At 40.6% G+C, this 26,046-nt stretch overlaps 1 protein-coding gene across 4 annotated transcripts in view; it reads right to left on the bottom strand.

Moving 5' to 3' along the window:
- The window catches only part of LOC149202371 (RNA-binding protein BRN1-like), a 40,570-nt gene extending 14,767 nt beyond the window's left edge, over nt 1-25,803 (bottom strand). For 3 of the 4 annotated variants that reach the window (XR_016253898.1, XR_016253899.1, XM_089403158.1), the window contains exons 1-3: nt 25,446-25,803; nt 23,456-23,538; nt 18,893-18,944 (exon numbers count right to left, since the gene is read on the bottom strand). Coding sequence is in view for 2 of the 4 variants with exons in the window: in XM_089403158.1 (XP_089259284.1) it covers nt 18,893-18,944; nt 23,456-23,538; nt 25,446-25,626 (316 nt within the window). In the remaining 2 variants the exon portion in view is untranslated. The remainder of the gene's footprint in view (nt 1-18,892; nt 18,945-23,455; nt 23,539-25,445) is intronic. The other variant, XM_089403159.1, reaches the window with a different exon arrangement.
- Nucleotides 25,804-26,046: the final 243 nt, after the last annotated feature.

Below are 26,046 nucleotides of genomic sequence, written 5' to 3'. Positions count from 1 at the left end.
TAATGAAATATATGTAGCATCAAAAGAAATCCAAATGTTCATAACAAATCATTCAATGTCCCAAGCCATTTATCGGGGTTTTGCAAAGTTGGAGCTACTGAAGGTAATTTTTTTGATCATTACTATTTGTATTAGAAATAATGAAATTCTTATTTTTAATTACAAATTTATATATGGTTTCTCATTTGAGATTTGGCCTTTTGAAACTTATAGGTTGCTGAAACTCGTTTTGCCTCCCACACTCTTGTCATAAAGAGACTTGTGGAGGTGAGACAAGCACTACAAGCAATGGTCATTGACCCTCTTTGGGAATCATGGAGGACTTCCACTTCTGATAGAGGGCAAAAAATCAAGTACATCATTCTTGATGATGCATGGTGGGACAAGGTTCAATATCTTCTACGGTTCACTGAACCAATCTTGACCTTGATCAGGGCATTTGATACAGATACACCTTGCTTGGGGGAAGTTTATGAAAACATTGATAGTATGTTGAAGAGGATAAGGGAAATTATCAGGGCAAGTGAAAATGACCCTCATGAAACATTTTATTATTTAGTGAAGGACATAGTTACAGAAAGGTGGAACAAAATGACCACGCCATTACACCTTCTGGCATATGCATTGCACCCTAAATACTATCATTCTAAAATTGTCTTTACCTGGTAGAGCAGCACCAAACAAAGATTCTGAAGTGGTACAAGGATACAAGACAGCCTTGAAGAAAATTTATAGATATATGGGAGTTGCAATGGAAGTCCGCCAAGAATTTGGAGGGTTTGTACAGTCTACTGGTAGCTTTTCAGATCCAGTAGCTATGGATGATCGAGGACATCTTGATCCTATTACTTGGTGGGGCTTCCATGGTGGGGATAGCATTCATCTGTCTACTCTAGCCACCAGGTTGTTATCACAGGTTGCTAGTTCCTCATCAGCTGAGAGGAATTGGAGTACATATGGCTTCATCCATTCAGTGAAGCGAAACAAGTTGGGAGCGGCAAAGGCTGAGGACCTTGTTTATGTTCATTCCAACCTTCGTCTTCTATCACATGTTGAACTAGAGTAACAAAAAGGTCCGAGCAAGATGTGGGATGTGGAGCCTGAGATCTCTGACTTGAACCTGACACTGAATGCCATGACTCACCTCAACCTACTTGAGGATATTGTTCCACCACCAGTCCAGCCTACTGATGCAACTTCCTACATTCCAAGACCCCCATCATCTATTCATGATGTAGAGTTGCAATATGCAGAAGATATAGATCCATTTGAGGATATGTAAATGTATTTACTATTATCATTCATGATATTATGAATCATGATCCTTGGACCTTTTTGTTACTTTAGTCTTTGTATGAGGGACGATGCACAATTTCAATGTTTTAATCTTCATATTTATGATTTTATCATTCAATGTTCTAAAAATGTTTGATGGTTTCATGGAGTATTTGATTTTTTAGCTTTAAGGTGTTTTTTAAAAGTTTAAATATATATATATATATATATATATATATATATATATATATTGTACGTGACGTATCCTTGCCGTATCCGGATCTTAGATTTTCAAAAAACTAGCGGATCCAGATCCGGATCCGTATCCGTATCCGTATCCGAATCCTGATCCGAATCCTGGTAACTTAGTTCTTCCCCCACCTCCCTCTCAACCTCACCCACATCTCCTATCTTCGTTGCGAAACCACCTAATTCCTATTGCTCTCTCTATAATCCCCCAAATTTCCCCAACTGCTCCTGGCCCTTCCCCGTCAATTTTCCCATCATCCTCATCCTTTCTCAATCCCATACTCCCAGTTTTTGCCCATCCTCCTCATCTTTCTTTGGCCGCTCTTCAATCCACCAACCCTTTTATTCCCTCTCTACCTCCTTCAACATCCCAGTCTTCTTGCAATAACATTATCCCACTATCGTGCATCCCTTTAGGCTTCAGCACATTCAACCTTGATGACCCCATCCTACCCCTTCTACCACCCCTCCCCCAACTACTCCAACCGCAAACTACAATTTGTAAATGTAATAGCAAACAACAACAAATGATCTACATGGAGTGACTATCCTGATTACAACAAAACCCAAGTTGCATGGACTTAAGAATTTCATCCCTATCTCCTCTTTCATTGAGCTTAGCCATCCCTCATTAGCAGACATCTCCCTTTGGCTATCCTAATACGAAGTTATCCTAGCAAGCCTGAACTTTCTGGTATTTGTGAGCAAGAAGTTACATGCATTTACTAATGACTTACCAAACAAATTGTGGAAGTTGAATTTGAAAACCATAGCCTCCAACAAGAAGTCACAGAAGTGAGAAGAAGAGAAACTATCCCTATGTTACCAGATCCGGCACAGGCAGGTGGAGTATTGCCGGATCCACGGATCTGAAACGGATCCGGATCTGGATACTCCAAAATACGGTGAAAAATACGTATTTTTTAAAAACGCAGTTTTTGGAAACGGCTAGCTTTCACAGGATATGGATCCCGTCGGTGGCTGCCGGAAGCGGTGATAGGTGGCAGAAAAAAGTTAAAAACGCAGATATTTTTTAGGTTTTAGGTTTAGATATTTTGGGGTCCCGCATATATTATATCCTTTTCTTTTGTCGCCATTCCAACAGTCGATCCCTCCTGCACACATTGATTTGATCTGGGCTCACAGTCGGCCCCTCCTGCACACAAATTTTTGGTTGCGGGCTTACCGCCAGCCCCACTGCACGCAGCGTCGTTCACTTTGGTCAGGCCGCCGGTTCCCCTGCACGCAGTCTTAACACAGTCGGGCAGCATTATTCACGCCGAGGGTTTAAGCGTTAACCAGGTAATTAAATTTAAATACATTACTATTATCAGTTATAAAGCATAGCGTAGCACACGGTTAATATATGTATTATATTAATGTTTATTGTTTAACAATAGTTACAGTTATATAATATATTACACTTTCGTGGAGATGGCGCGGAGCTATCGAAGAGGGCTAGGTTAACTTAGCCGCAGGAGCGATCTTAGCCGCAGGAGCCGCAGGTCATCGGGTACTTTGTCGAGCGGTCACGGGGCTACTGGATAGGGCTAGACTCCAGCCGCAGGATACACAGGTTCACGGAAGCCTTGCCGACCGGACAGCGCAGAAGATGGATTGGAGGAATCGGCGATCTGGAAGCTTGGGTTTCCGACAGCTGATAGCGATTGCGGTTAACTAACAGTTGACCGGTATGGAGGATATCAAGGAAATGGAGCAGGTAGATTATTCGGCGGACCCACTTGAAGGCATCGCCATTTTTGGTAACCCTAACCATCCTCCTGCACCAGCTGCTGCCAACATCGCCGTTCAGCTCCCTCTACCTGTGGTTTCGCTGCCAAACTCACCCATTCAGCCCGCATTGGAGGCACCTCCCCTCTCTCCAGGTACCGCCCTTCTCTTATCATCTTACTTGCCCGATGATTTCGCTTTCGATTTCTCCTCGCCGCCCCGTAGCAATGACCCCTCCGTTCCATCGAAGGCTAGGGCTGAAGAAAACCCTCCTATTGCTCCAGTAGAAAACCTCCCTATCGTTGATCTTGCAGAGACTAGGGCTGATGTATACCCTCCCTCCGCTCATGTAGTGATCCCCCCCGTTGCAGATCTTTCGAATCATCCCGGGGAAATTAGACCGCCGGGGCAAAACCCCTTGAGCTCCGCAGATATCAGGCCTTCGAGCAGCTTTAGCACACCAGCCATTCACCCCCATCTTGTTAAACCCTCTCCGGGGGTCGGGACATCAAATCCACTCGTCGATCATCCCACAGCTCCTCGCTCAAAGAAGACAAAGTGCATCAGAGAAACCGTGAAGGACATAACAGTATCATTTGGTGATCCATCCAACTTTGAGGAGACCATGGCACTGGCTCGAACGACTCTGGTAGGCCATGTGAGAGGGCGAACTTTCACGGCGGAAAGACTGAAATCATGGGTGAAAGAAATTTGGGGAGAATTGTTCACGGAGCTGCCGGAGGTACAAAGGCATCCTAGAGGCTGGTTCTCACTTCATTTCGCAAAAGAGGAGCACACGAACACCGTTCTGGCACAGTACTGGCACATAGAATTGGCACCAGTACTTTTGAAAAGATGGAGTCCTCTATTTGACCCGGAACGTGAGCAGATCGGAGCAGGACCTATATGGGTTCGATTGCCAGGGTTACCACTACAATACTGGTCTGAGGAGGCATTCATCAAGATTGGGAATGCGCTGGGAACATACCTAGACCACGATCGATCATACAAGGAGACAAATGATCAACTCATGGCCAGAATTCTGGTACACCTGGATACCAGGGAAGGACTAGAGGGTAAAATGACCCTGAGATGGGGGAAATTCAGCAGAACACAGATATTGGATTATGAAGGAGTTCCCTTCAAATGCAACTGGTGCCACCAAGTCGGTCATGTATACAAGGATTGTCCATTAATCATCAGCCAGGATGGATCGCCCAAACAAGCACTATCGGACTCAGGCAGGGCACCCCCAAATACTCCGCGACCACCAAGGAATAATGCTCCTCCAACAATTCCTCGTACGCCCAAGAACAGTGCGGATCCCCGAGGAACCCCTGCAAAAGTGCTTGAGCATCAAAAAGGCCCGCTATCGCCTCCAATGACTCGGGCACGGGCAGCAGCAGCGGCCGCGAAAGATCCGTGTAACTTTCCTATCTCTCAATCTATCTCATCTGATATCTCTCTTGTGCACAAAAATTCAATTGCTTGCACTATGGTTCATTGTGATATTCCCCCTCCCCCCCCGTCGACCTCCCCTGCTCCGCCTTCTCTGCCTTTCTCATCTCCGCCCCTCTCGCCTATATCATCCCGGTCGTCTTCATCTCACCCCTACTCCCTTCGCCCTCGGGCACCTCGTCCGGAGGCATCTAAAACCATTGCTGGTCTGGGTATTGTCCCTCTTGACACTGGGTACCATTCTACCCGGGGTCGTAAATCAAACCTCAATAAAGCTATTAGACATGCGGGCGCAGAAGTTGCTGCTGGGCGCCAAGCTACCATTATAGGGGTCCTTAGAGCTACAAACCCCCCTAAGATTGGTCCACCATGAAGTACATCTCCTTCAATTGTAGGGGAATGGCCAGCGCCCCTAAAAAGCTAGCCCTTAAACGACTTTTTGAGGTCGAGTCACCGGATATCATTTTGTTACAAGAAACCCTTGGATCGGCAGAATCTTGTTCTCGCACACTAGCCTCTGTAGGGGCTCGATGGAATTTCATTGCCATGGATGCCATGGGAAGATCGGGGGGTCTGGCGCTCGGTTTTAACCCCAGCTTAATCAAACTGGTATCATCCTGGGGCGGACAGGGATTCCTAGGAGCAGACATCATCTCCATCGAACTCGGGCTCCCCCTCTGGATTATCAATATTTATGGACCTTGTCATCAGAGGGAAGATTTCTGGAGAAAAATACTCAGCTGCAACCTCCTATCTCTCGAGCACATCATCATCGGGGGAGACTTGAATTTCTCCCTGGGCTTCAGTGAGTCATGGGGAGAGGCGGCCCAGATTGACCCCATCACAAATTACATGAGACAATTATTGGAGCAGCACGATTTCATTGATATCCCTGTACAGAAGCTTCAGCCTACTTGGAGAAATAGAAGAACAGGAGAGGCAGCCTTGGCCAGAAGATTGGATAGATTCCTAATGAAAGAACCTCTGATTAACCGGCTGCATTCATACAAACAGTGGGTAAGCAATGGAGGCATCTCAGATCACACCCCTATAGCCTTGGAAATTCGGGGTCCGGAACAAAAACCAAAGGCTCCTTATAAATTCAACCATCTGTGGCTACAAGACCCTAGCTTCATAAACTTGATCACAACATACTGGAGAGGTCACCCCATTGATCGAGAATCTTCGTTGGCAAGGGGATTTGTGAAAAACCTAACAGAGCTAAAACATATAGTGGTCAACTAGGCTAAGGAGAAAAAGAAGATCAAAGATGAACAGCTTATCAAGGTGGAGGACGACTTGAAGGGCCTTCTGGACGAGAGAAATCTAGGGTTCTTATCACAGGATGACAAGGCTCGACTGGTGGATCTGGAAAATCAGAAGAATGTTATCCTAAAGGGAAGGGAGGAATCTATCAGGCTTCGCAGTAGAGCTACATGGCTGAAAGCTGGAGATGAGAACTCCAGATTCTTCCATAATTTCGCCAAAGGAAGGAAAGTGGCAAATACCATTTGGAACCTCCCCCTCCCCGAGGGAGGCCAGGCAGATACATTCAACAAGCTATCTAATCTGGGTACCTCACACTTCAGAAATCTATACAAGAGCCCTGTGGGCACAAATCTGGCGGAAATCATCAATGTGGCCACCAAATTCCCCAGATTTGTAGAGGAAGATGATTTAGAGGATCTGGAAGCTCCTGTCACCATGGCAGAATTGGAAAGCACCATAAAATGGTTCAAGAAGGAGAAGAGCCCGGGACCGGATGGATGGACTATAGAGTTCTACTCTGCATTCTTTGAACTTCTGGGAGGAGATATTCTCAAAGTTGTTGAGGAGAGTAGGATCTCGGGAAGTATCTATCATGCCATTAACTCTACATTTATAGCCCTCATTCCAAAATCTGACAATCCATCCTCATTCGATGATTTTCGCCCCATATCCCTCTGCAATGTGCTCTATAAGATTATCTCTAAGATCATTGCTAACAGGATCAAGCCCATTCTCTACAGACATATCTCCCCTCAACAATTTGCTTTTCTGGAGAATAGACAGATTCATGAAGCCATTGGATCAGCTCAAGAAGCAATCCACTCCATCTGGACCAAACACCTCAAATGTATTCTGCTGAAAATAGATCTCTCCAAGGCATTTGATCGTGCTAGCTGGTTGTACATCAAAATGATCCTCATCCATATTGGCTTCCCTCACTCATTAATCAATTGGATTATGGCATGCATTACCTCCCCCACCTTCAGTATTCTGATCAATGGATCTGCCTCTCACTTCTTTCACTCTGAAAGAGGGCTTCGTCAAGGCTGCCCACTCTCGCCACTGCTCTTTCTCTTGGTAATAGAAGCGCTCAGTAGGCTCCTGATTTCCGCTAACAGGGAGGGATCTATCCGAGGCCTTAAAATATCAGACATCTGTTTCCTCACTCATCTCTTATTTGTGGACGATGTCTTGATATTATTGGATGGAAGCATACAGGACACGACCACTTTCTCTCACATCCTCGACCTGTTCTCAAGAGCAACGGGTATGGAAGTGAACAGATCAAAATCTTCCATCACTATGGTTGGCACCACTGTAAATGAATCACATGTTGCTAGAACGGTTTTTCCCTATAACCCTCAGCCTCTGGATAGAGGGCTCAAATACCTGGGGTACTGGCTCAAACCGACAAGTCAGAAGATTGCTGATTGGGTATGGCTCGTGGCGAAGATAGAAAAAAGATTAACATGCTGGAGTCACAGATATCTCTCAAGGGCTGGGAGACTAATCTTGATAAAAGCTGTTCTAGAAGCCACCCCTGTATTCTGGATGGCTCTGGCATGGATACCCCGGAACATATTGGCTAAACTTCAACAATTGTGCAATCGATACCTTTGGGCTGGGAATCAAGACAAACGAATCTTCGCATGGATCGGATGGAACAAGATTGCCCTGCCTAAGAAATGGGGAGGATGGGGGCTGAAGGAACTCCCGATATTTGCAAAAGCTCTGGCTGGAAAAATGGGATGGGCCCTCCTGATAACCCACAGTCTGTGGACAAATATCACTTTCCACAAATATATCTGGCCTCTCAGCATCAGCGATTGGGTAAGACTGCCTACCTGGAACAAAGCAGGTATATCATCGATTTGGAAGGCCCTTCTGCACTCCTTACCCCTCATCAGGGACAACCTAATATGGCGCATCAGAGACGGTAACAGTGCAAGAATTGGACTTGATCCTTGGTCCGGAAGTGGAGGCAGACATACACTCCCTCAAGAGCTAATTGCATTTCTATCTGCTCAAAACATAAAGGTCATCTCGCAGATTGCAGACCCAGCTCAATCAGACATATTCCATCAAGCATGGAAATCGGCAATCCAATTAAATATCCCGAGAAGATGGCACACTGTATGGGATGAATACAGAGATGCGTTAGCGGAAGCTCATATTCGCATCTCAGAGGGACCGGATGAACTTGTTTGGCATCGAGCAGAGCACGGTGTATACACACCCAAGGATGGCTATATACACCTCATCGATCAACGGAAGCCTGAAGAAATCGCAAACTGGTGGCAGAACATATGGAAATATGCCGCCTCCCCTCGATCAAAGTTATTCAGTTGGTGCATACTAAGGAACAAAGTTCCCACTGGTGATCAACTCATGAAAAGAGCTATACACGGACCCACTTGGTGCGTGCTCTGCAAGGAAGCCTCGGAATTGATAGAACACATATTCATGAGATGTCGAGCGACCATAGACCTGTGGCGAAATCTCAAGGCGCATACAAATTACGCAGGAGATTGGGGGGGACAGGATATCATAAGCGCATGGAATGATTGGGAAAAGAAAAATAAAGGGACGAAAGTGATAAACCTTCCCATCATTGTTAACTGGGCTATTTGGAAATCAAGGAACCGAGCCATTTTTTATGAAAAGCCTATCCACTGGCCCTTGCTCGAGGCTAGTATTGTTGCTGCCCTGAAGGAACTACCCGAACCTACCCCTCCGCCATCTCGACATCCCGTTCCGCCTCCTCCCATCGACCCAAGCATGCCTTGGGCATTTTTCGACGGTGCTGCAAACCAACAGAGCTGCGGAGGAGGTTTCATCCTCCATGTTACAGAAAACCATCATTACAAAATTAAGGCTGGCCTGGGGGTCGAAACAAACAACTTTGTTGAACTGATTACTCTTCGCCACCTTCTACACTTTGCATTAAGGCACCATTGCATTAGCATCAATATTTTTGGAGATTCACAGATCATTATTAATTGGATTAATGGCACAGCTACATGTCACATGCACTCTCTCAGCACCATTCTACAAGAAGCACTCGATCTCAAAGCAGCATTTAACCATATTTCTATCTCTCATATATACAGGGAACACAATAAGGGTGCCGACAAACTTTCCAAGGAGGCAGCATTGATGGACAGAGGACTATGGGAGATTACAGAGATCATTGATCAACACGAGCAAAAATTCTACCACCGGCCATATATAGATCCAGGATACCCAAACCTGGATCAGCAAATAGCACACTAAATATATTTATTGTTGACAGCTCTCCACAGAAAAATACTGTTATTTTGGATTTTGTTAGGATGAACAGCATAATATAATGAACTGATAGCATGCCCTGCGTGGTGTTGCATCATACAGCTTATGAAGATACTCTGTATATAACAGACTCTTATGTAAAATGTTATGCTTCTTAACCTGCAAAGCGAGACCCAGACATAGAAATAGCGAAGAAAAGATACCGAGACACAAAAATATGCGAAGAAAATATACCCAGAGCACAGAATAGCAATGATTTTATTATCCAGAGAGAAATGTTCACAGGCCTCTTCGAGGGGGCAACCTCCAATAGAGCAGAGCTCGATTACAAAACAAGACACAATGCTCCTCGCAGGGAGTCTCTATCCTTTATATATGACTCATACATGCAATATCTATCTAATACTACCGCCCATTTGCAACTAACTGTGGTCCCGTCATTAACTGCGGGTTAACCACTTACAATTATTAATATGGGCATTGACTCTAACTAATACTACCACCCATTTGCAACTAACTGTGGTCCCGACATTAACTGCGGGTTAACCACTTACAATTATTAATATGGGCTTTATTGACTCTTGACTATGACGTGATCCCATGACATAAATAAGGGGGTTAGGGTGGGACCCTAACATAAAAACTGCTTATTATTGAAATATATAATGATTTTTCCAGAGGAAAAAAAATATATATATATTACACGTTCGTATATATATGTTATATAACATAATAAACAGTGATTTTAATATTTATTTGCTGTTCGCTGTTATATAATATATTACACGTTCGTATATATATGTTATATAACATAATAAACAGTGATTTTAATATTTATTTGTTGTTCGTTGTTTAATATAGTTATGTTATATAACTGTTATGTTATGTTATATAACTGTTATTTGTTGTTTGTTGTTTAATAATTAATGTTTAATAACAGTGATAATATATATTAATATAACAGTTATATATATTATATTCGTGTATTTATTATTTAATATTAATATATATATGTTATATAACATAATAATAACATTTATATTAATATTTGATATATGTTATTTAAAATTTTAAGTCATCATGTTATTTAAATTTTTAAAATGTATTTAAAATTTAAATTTAATTTTTTTAATGTATTGACAATTTAATTTTTAATTGTTTATGGATAATATTAATATATTATAATTTGATTTTTAAATGCAGTTGCAAGTAACCAATAGAGTCTATACCATTATCATAATGGAACCATCACAAGATTCACAACATGAGCATGGTGAAGGGGAAATCATCAAAACAGACCCAAAATCTCCTCTATGGCAGTATGTGGAGATTATTGGAAAATATCCCGGAGGTGGTTCATTTAAATGGAAGTGCAATGAATGCCAAGATATAAAAAATGGCTCATATACTAGAGTGAAGGCCCATCTCACCGGTCAAACTAACACAGGGGTGCAAGTATGCACCGGGCCAAAAGATGCAAATGGCAAACCTGGCCAAGGTTTGAGTCCTGGAAAAATGAAATTCTATGCATCTTTGCAAGAAGCTACTGATAGGAAACTTGCTAAGGGAAAACACCCTGTGCAAAGTTCTACAACTAGGCCTCCATTGCCATCTAGGCCTGCTGCTACATCTAATAAAAGGGCCACTCTAGGCCCTCTTGAAGCGTGTTTCAATAATCAAGGTAGAGACATCGCTGATGAACATGTAACTCGTTGCATCTATGCAAATGGGCTAGCATTCAATTTGGTGCGTTCCCCTTACTGGGAACAAATGATTAAGGCAGTTAATGAAGCACCAAAGGGGTACAAAAGCCCTGGATATGAAAAGGTCCGCACTACCTTGTTGGCACCAGAAAGGCAATCCGTGGATAGACAGCTACAGGCAATCCGGGATACATGGGCAGAAACAGGGGTGTCCATCATTTCTGATGGATGGAGAGACCAAAGAAACCGCCCATTAATTAATGTTGTTGCAGTATGCCCCCAAGGGGCAATGTTTTTGAAGGCTGTTGATTGCAGTGGAATAGAGAAAGATGCATCTTTCATATCCACAATTCTTATTGATGCAATAGAAAGTGTGGGGCCACATAATGTTGTCCAAGTCATTACAGACAACGCACAGGTTTGTAAAGCTGCAGGTTTGATTGTGGAGGGTCGATATGATCACATCTTTTGGACTCCATGTGCAGTCCATTCATTGAACCTTATGCTTGCCAAGATTGGTGAGATTGAATGGATTAATGAAATATATGTAGCATCAAAAGAAATCCAAATGTTCATAACAAATCATTCAATGTCCCAAGCCATTTATCGGGGTTTTGCAAAGTTGGAGCTACTGAAGGTAATTTTTTTGATCATTACTATTTGTATTAGAAATAATGAAATTCTTATTTTTAATTACAAATTTATATATGGTTTCTCATTTGAGATTTGGCCTTTTGAAACTTATAGGTTGCTGAAACTCGTTTTGCCTCCCACACTCTTGTCATAAAGAGACTTGTGGAGGTGAGACAAGCACTACAAGCAATGGTCATTGACCCTCTTTGGGAATCATGGAGGACTTCCACTTCTGATAGAGGGCAAAAAATCAAGTACATCATTCTTGATGATGCATGGTGGGACAAGGTTCAATATCTTCTACGGTTCACTGAACCAATCTTGACCTTGATCAGGGCATTTGATACAGATACACCTTGCTTGGGGGAAGTTTATGAAAACATTGATAGTATGTTGGAGAGGATAAGGGAAATTATCAGGGCAAGTGAAAATGACCCTCATGAAACATTCTATTATTTAGTGAAGGACATAGTTACAGAAAGGTGGAACAAAATGACCACGCCATTACACCTTCTGGCATATGCATTGCACCCTAAATACTATCATTCTAAAATTTTGTCTTTACCTGGTAGAGCAGCACCAAACAAAGATTCTGAAGTGGTACAAGGATACAAGACAACCTTGAAGAAAATTTATAGAGATATGGGAGTTGCAATGGAAGTCCGCCAAGAATTTGGAGGGTTTGTACAGTCTACTGGTAGCTTTTCAAATCCAGTAGCTATGGATGATCGAGGACATCTTGATCCTATTACTTGGTGGGGCTTCCATGGTGGGAATAGCATTCATCTGCTTACCCTAGCCACCAGGTTGTTATCACAAGTTGCTAGTTCCTCATCAGCTGAGAGGAATTGGAGTACATATGGCTTCATCCATTCAGTGAAGCGAAACAGGTTGGGAGCGGCAAAGGCTGAGGACCTTGTTTATGTTCATTCCAACCTTCGTCTTCTATCACATGTTGAACCAGAGTATAAAAAAGGTCCGAGCAGGATGTGGGATGTGGAGCCTGAGATCTCTGACTTGAACCTGACACTAAATGCCATGACTCACCTCAACCTACTTGAGGATATTGTTCCACCACCAGTCCAGCCTACTGATGCAACTTCCTACATTCCAGGACCCCCATCATCTATTCATGATGTAGAGTTGCAATATGCAGAAGATATAGATCCATTTGAGGATATGTAAATGTATTTACTATATCATTCATGATATTATGAATCATGATCCTTGGACCTTTTTGTTACTTTAGTCTTTGTATGAGGGACGATGCACCATTTCAATGTTTTAATCTTCATATTTATGATTTTATCATTCAATGTTCTAAAAATGTTTGATCGTTTCATGGAGTATTTGATTTTTTAGCTTTAAGGTGTTTTTTAAAAGTTTAAATATAAATATATATATATATATATATATATATATATATATATTGTACGTGACGTATCCTTGCCGTATCCGGATCTTAGATTTTCAAAAAACTAGCGGATCCGGATCCGTATCCGTATCCGAATCCTGGTAACTTAGAACTATCCCTTTATCACCCATTAAACAAAGTTGCTTCCCTCTGCTCTAAAATCTCTAAAACATTAAAAACATCCATGTCTTCATGGACCCAGTTAGTCAAGGGGAAGAAACACGCTCCCATTTAATGAGGTCAAAGATGTGGACCAAGGAAATCAACCTAAGAGTTCGTAGGCTCCCCCTTATTTTTGAAGAATCCATTGAAGTCAAGACATGCTTTCGTCCACAAGACTTTGGATTTGAAGGACCTTAGCCTTGACCAAGCCTAGATTAAGACCATCTCGATGTCGTTCATTCCATTTCAATCATCAATAAGACACCATCTTAATGACTTTTTTATTTTCCAGGTAAGGAGAAGAATTGCAGCAACAGCGAAGGAGAGGGCAGCCATTGGTTTGCAAGTAATACAGACCATACTAACCAACATAGACATGATCTAGGGCAGATTTATAAGGGCTGGGGATTCAGGTTTGCTGGGTTTGGTTTGTATTTTTCATCAAAGCCATTTTCCCAGTATGCGGCTCCTCTAAGTCCAAAAGTTATTTGAATGTTGAACTGATGTGAAAGAGCAAAAAAAATTGTACATGCACGAGATTTGCTATTTTGCTTTTCTAAGTTTTTCCACTGCTTTATTTGGTTAAAGAATTCTAGTAGCATAAATCTAGATTTGATCTATTTGCCGCTTTCCAAAAATCAACATGGTATCAGAGCTTGGACTTTGATGAGAAAAGCAGATCCAAAATTGTTGAGTGCAAATCTATCAAATCTGGAGGTCTCAACATCTGATCTACAGAGTGCTTAGAGGATTAAGCACAAGACAACCATGGTAGGAACCAGTCTCAGGTTCGAGGACAAACTAAATGGGGCTTCAAATTTCATGTCTTCAAAAGCAAGAGTCACACTGCTCTTGAAAGAGCAAGACTTGTGGGCAATTGCAGAGAAGTTCCTTCCAGTGCAAGCAGATCTTGCAGATGAAGCAGCACTAGACAGGAAGGAGGTTAGAGCACAAAGGATGATATTAGATGTTGTGAAATATCACCTGATCCTACATGTCGAAAAAACAACCACAGCCAAGAAAATGTTTCATGCCCATGTTGGTCTCTTCCATAGTGACAATCTGAATCGAAAGCTGATTCTGAAGAACAAACTTTGAGAGTGTCGAATGACCAAATCTGACAATGTTATCAATTACCTTATGACAATCACACAGATCCATGATCAACTTGCAGCAGTCAGAGAAAAGATCGTGGTTGCAGAGCTAGTGAATGTAGCTCTAAATGGGTTCACCAAACCTTGCGAACCATTTTTGAAGGGAATCTGTGCCCAGGAGAACATTCCAAACTGGCAAAGACTATGAGATGACTGCATTCAACAGGAGACTCAAGAGGAGTTCAGAGCCAACAAGCATGGAAGTGGTGATGAAAAAACTTGGCCCTCATCAACAAGACAAAAAGGGGGAAAGGGAAATTTTTCACCAAGAAGGGTAAGTAAAGGAGAAGGGCATCAGCCGGGAAAGAAGTAAGGCATGAGCAAGATCAAGTGCTTTGTTTGCCATAAGCCAAGTCACTATGCCTCTCACTGTCCAGAGAAGAAGAAGGCAAAGGGAAGACACAACAAGTAGCAACAACAACAAAGACCGATCTGAGTGAATTTGCAACGAAGTTAGAGAACAATTTTTCCCATGTTTCTTGCCTTTCTACCAGCAATATTGTCAATAGTGCTTGGTACCTGGACAATGGTGCCTCCTGCCACATGACTAAAGCATGAGAGTTGTTCAATCAACTTTCAGAGGATGACTAAGAGATCAATGTGGAGCTTGGCAATGATGCCAAGTTGCCAAATATGCAGTGAGGGGACAAGGGACCATCCAATTCCAACTTCAGTCAGGGGGATCGTTTGCTGCTCAAAAAGGTGTTTTATGTACCTGGTGTGAAGAAGAATCTGTTATCCATCTCAGTCATGGAGGACAAAAGTTATGCATTTGCGTTCCAGAAATGGCAGGCGTTCATATGCCCTTAGGGAGCCAAATCCATACACAACTGTGAGGATTGGAATCATGGAAGGCAACTTATACAGGCTACAAGGCAAGTTTGTTTAGGCCCTGGTGCATGACAGTGAGAGCCTATGCAAGCTTTGGCACAAGAGGATGGGGCATCTGCATTATAGGACACTACCCATACTGAGACAGAACGTTACTGGACTTCCAAAGTTCAATCTGGATCTTCAGGGGTTGTGCGCTTGGCAAGTCTGTCAAGGCTTCATTTCCCAGCAGTGGGACTCAATCCAAAGGGATTTTGGAACTAATACATTTTGATGTTTGTGAGGCTATGTCAGTGGCATCAATGAAGGATGCATCCTATTATGTCACATTCATTGATGATTTCTCCAAGAAGAGTTGGATCTACTTCATGAAGACCAAAGATGAGGTCTTCAGTCAATTCAAGAAGTTCAAAGTTCAGGTGGAGAGCTTGACAGGGAAGAAGATCAAATTGTTGAGATCTAACAATGGGGGTGAGTATACCTCCAATGAGTTTAAAGATTTATGTGAGGATGCAGGAATCAAGAAGGAGAAGATAGTTACATACAACCCGAAGCAAAATGGGGTTGTAGAGAGGAAGAACAAATCCATCATCAGTTTTGTGAAGGCCAATATCCAAGATCAGAGTTTGTCGATGTTTCTATTGGCAAAAGCATGCAACACAGTCATGTTACTTGCAAAATAGGAATCCTCACAAGATTCTCGAGGACAAGACCCCGAAGGAAGCATTCCTAGAGGTGATACCTAAGATAAGACATCCCAGGATTTTTGGTTGTCCAGTCCATATCTATGTGCTTGTGGAGAAGAGAAGAGAACAAAGTTCGAGCCCTCAGGTGAGAAGGTCATTCATTGGATACAATGAAGAGTCTAAGGCATACAAGATCTTTATACCAACACAGTTGAAGACAATTGTGAGCAAGGATGTCAAGTTCGATGAAGACTTGACCTCCAAAAAATCGCATGGTCTGCCTACAATTGCAAAGGATATCCAACAGGTGGATCCAGACGATGAGCAAAGTTCACAGACTTCTAATGTGCAAGGGGCCAGTCTTCAACTGAAGAGGGGGGATTAGCCCCCTCCAAATCAGATAGGAGGCCTAGATGGTTTGAGCAAACCTTACACGCAGTTGACTGGCTCATTGATGTCTCTAATCAACACTTGACCAGAGATTTGTTATGTTGTTAACACCTTGAGGCAGTACATGGTGAAGCCAAGGCAGGTGCATTGGATCGCAACAAAGCATCTGCTCATATACTTCCAGGGCACAGTAGAGTATGGCTTGTGGTCCCTTGGCGGAATGTGGTGAAGTTACAGGGCTATTCAAATTCATATGGGGCAGGGAGTGATCCAGATCAAAAGAGCACCTTTGCATGTTGGTTTAGTTTGGGGTCTGCGATGATTTCCCAGTTCAGCAAGAAGGAAACTTTAGTAGCACTCAGTTTGACAGAATGTGAGTACATAGCAGCCAATTTGGCTAGTTATGAAGCAATTTGGCTTAGCAAGCTGCTTACATGATTGTTTGATAAAGAGCTAGAGCCTACGGTTATTCATTATGACAATGAGAGTTGCATGAAACTCTCAAAGAATCATGTATTTCATGACAAGTCAAACACATCAATATCAAATACCATTTCATCAAAGACAAGGTCCTGAAGGGAGCAGTCAAGTTCAAGTACATTCCGGAAGATGAGCAAGTTGCAGACATACTCACCAAACCTTTGGCAAAAGGAAAGTTTGTCTTCTTTCAAGATAATCTTGAAGTGATGGAGAATACCTTCCTCGCTAAGAGGGAGTGTTGATGATTGTAGCTCTGACAGATATTTCCACAAAAGCAAAGCACAAGTTGCAGGATTCATCATTAAATGACTCTTTGACTTGAGTGTTCACTTTATTAATTAACTAATAAAGTGAACATCTTTTTATAAAATGAGTTTAATTTAAATAAGTGCCTAAGTTTGGGTACTAGTGATTTAAGTTGAATTTGGACCATTGATCGCAATTCAAGACTAGATTTAATCTTGCCCATTGAGATTAGAGATTTGGCCCAACTTAAAATTATAAAAGGAAGCCAAGTGAAAGACTGGAATCAATCAATTATTTTCTCAAGAAGGATTTTGAGAAAGAGAGATGAAATCAAAACAAGGTGTTTTTTATTTCGAGCAAGAGAAGAATTGCAACAACAACAAAGGAGAGTGTAGCCATTAGTTTGCAAGTCCTGTAGACAATATGTTCCAGCATAGAGGTAATGCAGGGTGGATTTTCAAGAGTTAGAAATTTGAGTTTTTTGGGTTTCGTTTGTATGTAAGTAATTTGGCATTCTACATGTAGCTCGGTTGGTTGGGAGAAAGTTGTTATACTCCCCACCCAAGTTCAATTCTAACTTGTGATATGGTGAGCTCATAATGAATATATCCTTGTAATGGGTTCGTGCCTTGTCGTCCTTGCTGTCTAATAGTCCCTTGAGGACTGTAGCATGTCCTCATATGGAATATAAAGATATTACTAACTCTCCTATGACACTCCAGCAACATCGGTTCAAACTTCCAAGAGCAGTAGACTACTAATCATATTTTCAAGCTTAGGACCATTGTCGAGGAGGCATTCATGCATTGATGAACTACTCTATACTAAATTTATCATTAAAAGTGTATGTACAATATAACACAGTGATACAACATGACCATTATAAATGAAGCTAAAAGCTAAAATCAAAAACACGTGAAAACATAAATAGCAAATAAGGAAAGGAGTTCGCTTTAGGAGCTACTCTTATTGATAGGAGCTCTTCAGAAAGATCCATTAGAACTCTTTAGAAAGGTCAATTAGATCCTCCAGTAGCAACCTCATGAAAAGACAACATGACATGGGGCCACTCTAGAACTAAGTTAAATATCTAAGGCAAAATAAATTAAAACGCTTCCATGGTACAGAGTGGAAAGAGCTTGCACAATATATATTGTGCTATCCAATATATGACATGCAAAAGAAATAGTCAACAGAACATTTGCTACCGTTTGGACAAGCTGACAATTATCAATGATCAAAAAACATAAGTTCCTAGCCAAGATTGCTGCAATGCAACAGGATATTGAAGATAACTCTAAGGTAATTGTCTTTGCTCTGAAAAGGACTTAGGCCATGTGGCTTGACTTTATGCTCCTGCTGCATAAGATGATTGATCTGGCCCAGTGTGCCCCAAATGAAAGTTTGGAGAAATGGTTCTCCGATATTTATGTTTAATAAATCTCATTTCTTTCTCTAATTATAATGATACAAGGGCACGTAAAGTTATATCAGTCTGTAAGTAGAAGCACGGGCCAGAGCTACATAGCAACTATGTCCCTATTGCAGGCAAATAGTTAAGCGGCATGGCTTGGTTCCACTCTCCCTACAATCTGCCTCCATTGTATGGCATATATTTAAAATAAATAAGGCCAAGCGCACAATCCAGGCAATTTTGGTGCAATAGTTATCCATCAGATCGAGCATGTAAGACAAAGCAAGTCCAGTTTCGCAGTGCAGCTCCTCAGGGCATGTTTCTTTAAGGAATTGAATAAAGGTAAAATTAAAAAATTAAACAAAAAAAACAACAACAACAGAAAGGGGAGAGCTAAACTATGCCCTAATGTATCTGTAGGACATTTATAAATAAATTCAATCTTCCCAAAAAAGTTAACCTTGCAGAAAAGAAATGCAATTCTAGATAGGATATCACGCATTACTTACCTATTCTTTCCAATTCACCATCTGCATATTTGACTTGCATTGGACTGGATGCCTGTACAGAATTTAAAGGAATAAAGCCTTCAGTTGTGATATTCCAAAATTAAAAACTTTCAAGCATCTTGCAAGGTTTCATCGAATAATTTTTGTTTGATAAAAGAACCAGATGAACTGTAAAAGCAAAATGTCAGAAAATTTTGTTCAAACTATTATCACAATCAAAAGTATTTATAAAATATTTCACTATTAAATATGACAAACTGTCAGGAACCCGAAATGTGCATTCAAATCATTATCATAATCAAAAGTGTTTTAGATGCATTTGGAGGATTAAATGACATACAAACTTTGTGGAACCGTAACAATACTAGCTACAATAATCTGATATTTCTTAAACGACTAGAATTACCATTCAAGATGTTAACATTAATATTTATCATCAAGATGGTACTAATCTGACTCCAAGAGACATGAACCAATTATAGTATTTGATTTGTTCACATGGCAATATTTGAATTGATAGCTTCTACATTTTCAATCAAAGTTGATACTCAGCTCACGCAAACAACTTTGGAGCTAAGTGAGAGTTCCACTCAGACTTGGACAATGGAAACTTAACAAATGTACATTAGAAACAAAATTAAAATCTGATTACAATAACTGATTGATATGAAAATTTTCCATATCCAGACTCCATACAATGCAAATTATCAACATAAACTGGTTATTAACCTGTGCAAGTTAAAACCCCACCAAATTCTCTGTTGCAAAAAAATTATTAATAAATGACAACCTCGATTTTGTTCAGATAAAAACACAGAAACTCAGATCTGATCCAATTTTTACCTTGGAATTTCATGATGGAAAGAAATTCAAGACTGTTGTTTAAGTCAACATTGACAAGAGACCAATTCGGTGAAGAAATATGGGTTTCTTGTGACCCTTAGATAATGAACCAGTGAACTCTTCCAGACATACTTGCTGTGAATTTTCTCCAGAGGACATTATCAGACAGTGTATTGTGTATCGAAGCTCCTTCTCTATGGTTGGTGATTCAGCAAGGATATCATCTTCCTCTTCCCCTCTCTTTCTATTTCAATCCCTGACATATATATTTTGACCATTTGACTCAAAACAGATAGCTGTTTTGTCATCATCATTTATCATGCTTCATATTGTTGTTTTGTTTAGCCATTTCACTTTTTTGTAGTTTTGTGTTAGGAGTTGCATTTGCACTCCCACTATGTATTTGCAATGGATTATACCTCTGATTCGGTCATTTGTTGGGCACATTAGTAAAATTATCTCATCTTATTATCCTATCTAACACAGTTCTGTCAACATTGAACTCAATGCTTCTGAGACGCAACCCTCTTGACAAACCCCTACAATAATGGTGTAAAACTTGAACTAGGGAAAGCTGTAAGATGGACACAATTTGAAGTCTTTTATAGTGTCTGTTTTGTTCAAAACTTATATTATCTGATGGATAAAATTAGAATAAGCTCTTGGGAGATCCTATTGTATACCGTGATATACCTGAGATAATATGGAATAGTTTAATTAATGACCAAAAGTAAGCCAATAGATCCAGGAAATACAAGCAGTGATACTGTTCTGTAGGAGTACCAGGCTACAAAGATACTACAAAGCAAAAGAAAACATGAAAACATCAAAGATACGAGATTTTCAGGACAAGTTTGACTAACCAGGTCTAATATACATGTGATTACTCTGTTCAGACTCACAACCAGCATGCTTGATTCACCAGCAGCAAGTTCTTAATGAACCAACTCAACTCAGCTCAGCAGACACAGCAGCACAGGTTCAAGACATGACTTTATACACTGTTTGAAATCATGATTATGTTGATAATTCTTTTCTTGATTATATTCCCAAAACTTCGTGCAGTTTGTGATGTCCCTTTCTAATAAATTGCCCTAAGAAGGACAAAATAGCCGATCCAACCCCGTAGGCTATAGTCTTGATAAAAGGGGAAAACCCAATTTTTCTGATGTTTGGGTAACATTGAGAAAATATCAGTTCGGCTGGGGCAAAAAAGGCCCAAATTGGGGGCTGCACATTTGAGAAACCCCTTGAGGGAATCTATAAATAGAGGGGAGTTGGAATCAATTTGAAATCATCAATTTGGGTTGGAATATCTCTGATTTTTTGTGCTGTGGCTCCGAGGGTTTTAAGACCTCTTTTCCTCTACTAGTTTCGGAGGCGAAAGATTCCACCCTAGTTAGTAATATTCTCATTTATCTTTTATTCTGATCTGAAAATCATGGAATTCATCTATCTGGAAAAACAGCGAAGTTCGTAGCATTTCTAAGGAAGAAACTCGAACATCTCTATGGCAGAGATTCGGTGGTTTCCTAAGGCAAAATCCGGACATCTCTTGAGGACAGTTTCGGTGGTTTTCTGGGCAGTTGTTAGTATTTTAGGTGCAACAAAGTGATCTGGGTCAAAGGCCGCCGGCAGCCACAGGGCCAGAGGAGGGCCAAATTTCGGTTCTGTTCAGCCCAAATTCTGGGCATTGCTGAGACAGCAAACCTGGTACAGCAGCATATTTGAAGACGCAAATAGGGTCTGTTTGAACTTTGATCAAGGAACCCCATCCAAGAATTTGGGACAGTGAAGCAGTTTTGGCAGACTTGGTATCCTTATATTCAGCCTACTTTTGTACCTGTACACAGCAAACTCTCTACAGAAGCTGATCTGGACTGGGGGAGGCAGATCAGGGGGCGTAGTCCATGTGGAAGTCCTTTTAAAGCTAAGTTTCAGTGTTAAATTATAGCAAGTTGTGGATTGTTGTGAACAGTATTTGATTTGGTCTCAATGTTTTTGAATTCTAATGGTTTTTTGAGTGGAACTGGTCCACTGTGTTTGTGGGCAACCAGTCCTAATTTATTGTGGAATCATCTTACTTTCAATGATATGGAACAGTGACCTAGATTAAAAAAAAAATGAAGTACTGACAGATTCACAGAACTATATTGGGCATCTTTGCAGGAATTTACTGTTGATCGGATGTCCACTGTTATATGAAGGCATAAATGTGTTCTGTTAGTAAATTATTGGGAAACCATAGACAAACAGAGGAACCCTATGGAAAAATAAAAATTACCCTAGGACATTACACAGTTGAATTATCACAATTATGTAAAACAAAATGCTGCCATTGTTCAATATCTTTCCCTTATGGCAAGATTGATATTCTTTATTGGTTCTGTTTTCTCAACAGCATTCACCAATTTTAGATCACTCCACTAATCAACAACAACTATATGCCAGGGTGTACTAATTCTCCAGACAATAGGTATCACTATAGACTGTCTAACTCCCTGCGAAATGTTATATGCATTGTCTCACCTCCTCAAAACGAAAAAGGATATGAAATCATATATCATATCCATCAACAATATGATTGTTTTACATGGATTCTGGATCCTCATTATCTCAGCTCCACTATGTTGAGCACTTGTTCAAAATTATCCATATTATGTTATATGTACACTCAGAGATATAAATACCAGGCCAACTACACCCAATGAAATCATTAGACTATCCTAGGCACATGAATGATACCCACTTGGAGAGCACAGAAGACACTCAAAATCTTCCCCAAAATAGTTCAGATCCTTAGACCACAAGAGGGCACAAAATTCCCACACTCAAAATAATACTTGTTCCAGTGAACTAAACTTATTTCATGCGTTCTTCCAATATCTACATCCAAGGCACCTCAATCTCTTTGCTTGAGAGAACACCCTTCTTCCAATATCCACATCCAAGGAACCTCAATCTCTTTGCTTGAGAGAGCACCCTTTTACCAATGCAAACTTACACGCAAGCCCCCTTTTTTTATATCAAGGCATCAACTAATCATTTCATATTTTTCTCAATCCATGAGAACCAAAGCAAGAAGAGAAACACAAAGGTCAACCAAACAATGTACTACCAATCTAGTAACCCCCGAACTCAATAGACCTAGTCAAAGAGAATGAACAACAGAGTCTCATCTTTGAAAGTAACTAGCACTTCAAAGTTCATAGACACCAACTTCTTCCTTCTGGAATCTGCACTGACTTTGGGATGTTAAAATAGACACCATACCAACCTCAAATCTACCTCTTAGAGAGCCATCAATTGATCCACCAACTTAAGGATACTCTTCAAACACTTCTATTGACATCCCTGTTCTTCTCGTTGGCCTTCTAGTGAGGAGCTTATTGTTAGCAGGTTGACTTCTTATGCACTTAATTTTTCATACTATTTGTATCATTCTATTACTATATACTATCAATCCCATTAATCACATTTGACTACTAGTTAGCAATAATAACCTTTTCTTTCCTTCTCTCTACACATATTTATGCAATACGGTGAAACATTATCACTTTTGGAGAATCAATTGTGTACACACACACATGAAGACCTGGCATGATGACAATGCCTTCCATAAACATATTCATCATTAGCATACAACAATTATGATGGTGTGAGTCACCATGTCAAGCATTACATGAAGATAAATCTTTCACAGCAAAAATGAAAGCATACCCCTGGTAGAGTTCGCTTATTGTGAAATAAAGTGATGGCCTTGTCTGCTTCTTGTCTTGCTGGGCATGTTATAAAGCAACATCCTGTCCAATGACAAGCAAAAGATTAGAAAATGGCCCACATCATTGGACACAACAACAGATAAAGAATACTAGGAAATTAAATGAAACATATATCAAATTGTTTGCAAGCATAGATTTCAAAAATAAGAGTAGATAGTAGATCCTATTAGATTGAATGAAATTTAGTTTGGTGTATGTTAGCATGTATTCAAATAAATCTAGTGGTGGGAAGTGATAAAGTGACAACTTTGGTTCACCACAAACATGAAGCTAAACTGCTCCTATAACAAGCAAGATACAGTGAGTGAAGTATGGATCTAAGCTAAAGCCTGAAAAAACAATCTCTGAAAGTGGAATGCCAATCTGGGTGAATCAAAAATATGTACACTGGTTCGTAAACCAATAAAGCAGAAAGCGATGCCGAAAAGGTCGAGTGACCCTATTTTGTTCTGGTCATGGGCATCTAACTAGAAATGCAACCACATAATAGGTGTTGACACTAGACCAAGTGACGGGGTCATAATTGTCATTGTGTGTACCATTAATCAAATTCTATAAATTATTTCCTTATTATTCTTTTAAAGCATCGATTCAAACCAAGAAGGCTTATGGTGCAATGAAAATGTCCTATTTCAATTTTGATGAAATATTTTCACTTTAAAACTTGAAAGGCCCATCACAAAAATCTAAATCCCCGTTCCAGTGTACCAGTTATCAGTCTGGCAATTCAATAAGTGTGCCTAAGACTAGTGCAACATATGACCAAGCATGCTTCAATACAAGTGCAGTGGTGCACCTATGACTAGCTCAGCATAGGTCCGAGGGCAGTGAACTCGTTAGCTGGTATATTAATATAAAGCCAAAAAACAACTTCCGATTGAATAGGTCTCTATGCTAAACTTCATATTTTGTAGGCGCAATTTCGTTGATAGTGATGTCTAATTTAGTGAAACGTGCCCAGATTCTAATTTATATGTCTACCATTGCAGCAATGTATTTTGGAATGGTGCAGTTACTAATCATGAGGTTAACATCTATCATTGCTGAAATTTATCTTTAGAATGGTACAGTTACTTATTATACATCAGGCTACGTTTTAAAAAAGGTCCAGAGAACTAACTCCAGCAGAGTAATTTTATTAACAAAAATTTACCCAAATCTTTAAAAAATTAAAAAAGAAAAGATAAATCTTACAAGGCAGCAAAAACTAGGGGACACGCAATGACCGGATAAACACACGTATACATACATAAGATGCTACATATCTTAAGTATACTGCGCAGTGGTCAAAATACTGGCCTGGAGCTATGCCGCACACAAACCTTGGTCGAGTCTATCAAAGCATCGGACGTGTGATTTTGACGAATTGCAGAATCATCGGAACTGCTAAGGAAAGATTTAAAAGTCTAGGATGCTATCATGCCGCTGTGCAGCCTTCTGGTCAAGATGACCATGGAATATAAAATAGAATTCGTTAAAACGCCCACGGGGCATACTGGCCTATGGGACGAAACAGCTTACATCGCATTGCAGTATTCTTCTGCAAAAAGTATTGGGACTGTATTTGAACCCTCAATCTCACCAACTTCAAATCTAAAGCTCGGTGCATTAATACTAACTAATAGTTCAATGAAACTCCATAAACAGGGACTCCAGAAACCGTTCCTGAGATCTTTGGACAAATTTATTTGGCAGTTCAATCAGACCTAGACTCACCATGCTTAAAAATATCAAATAACCAAGAATCCTGGCATAATGACTCGTTTACAGTTTAAAGCCAAGATACTGCGGTTCCTTCCAAACCCTGGAGGCATAATCCTAAAAAGGCGGCGCCGCCGAATCCCAGCAAATGCCAGATTCAGCAACTAGAGACAAACACTCATTAAAATAGAAGTCCAGCTAGTGCATGCGAAGTTATTTATCCATACCTCTGGAGGCCTTGGTGAGCTTGTCTTTGATAATGTTGACTTCCTGAATGTTTCCTATACCTACTTCCTCAAATAACGAGACGAGCTGGGACTCTGTCATGTGCTTGGGCACCTGACCCACGAACAGTTTCACGGACTCTGGGGACTTGTTCATCGGCGATCCATTCTGAACTTCTGCCATTGCTGAACTCACATATACCTACTCCAAGCCCTCTCAGATTTTATATACGCACTCGCTCTCTCTGTGACTAGTTGTTCTACACTCTTCCGGCTTTTCCCCAACTTTTTGACTTGAATATAAATAAATTTGTTTAGGTTTTTCTCTGTAATATTGTATAGTTTTGTACATGCAACATTGTTGGTATCTTTATTTTCATACCGATAGAATCTTTCGTCAATCATACATCAATACAGCTGTTTAGAGCTCCTGCCAAAAAACCCTAATTCCACCGTGGCATGGCATGGGCTGAGGAGTAGGATGAGTGTATTTTAGCTGTTTTGGTACTCAAGTGTGTGGGACCCATCCGTCTTAATCTTAAATTCATTGTATTCGATGATAAAGATTTTTTTATAGCCAAAATAGGTCTACATTGCTATATAA

Source organism: Pinus tabuliformis, chromosome 2_1, assembly GCF_031772625.1.
Source record: "Pinus tabuliformis cultivar Carrire ecotype Pingquan chromosome 2_1, CPIR1, whole genome shotgun sequence".
Classification (NCBI taxonomy): Eukaryota; Viridiplantae; Streptophyta; class Pinopsida; order Pinales; family Pinaceae; genus Pinus; species Pinus tabuliformis.
This window is presented reverse-complemented; position numbering and strand designations above follow the sequence as displayed.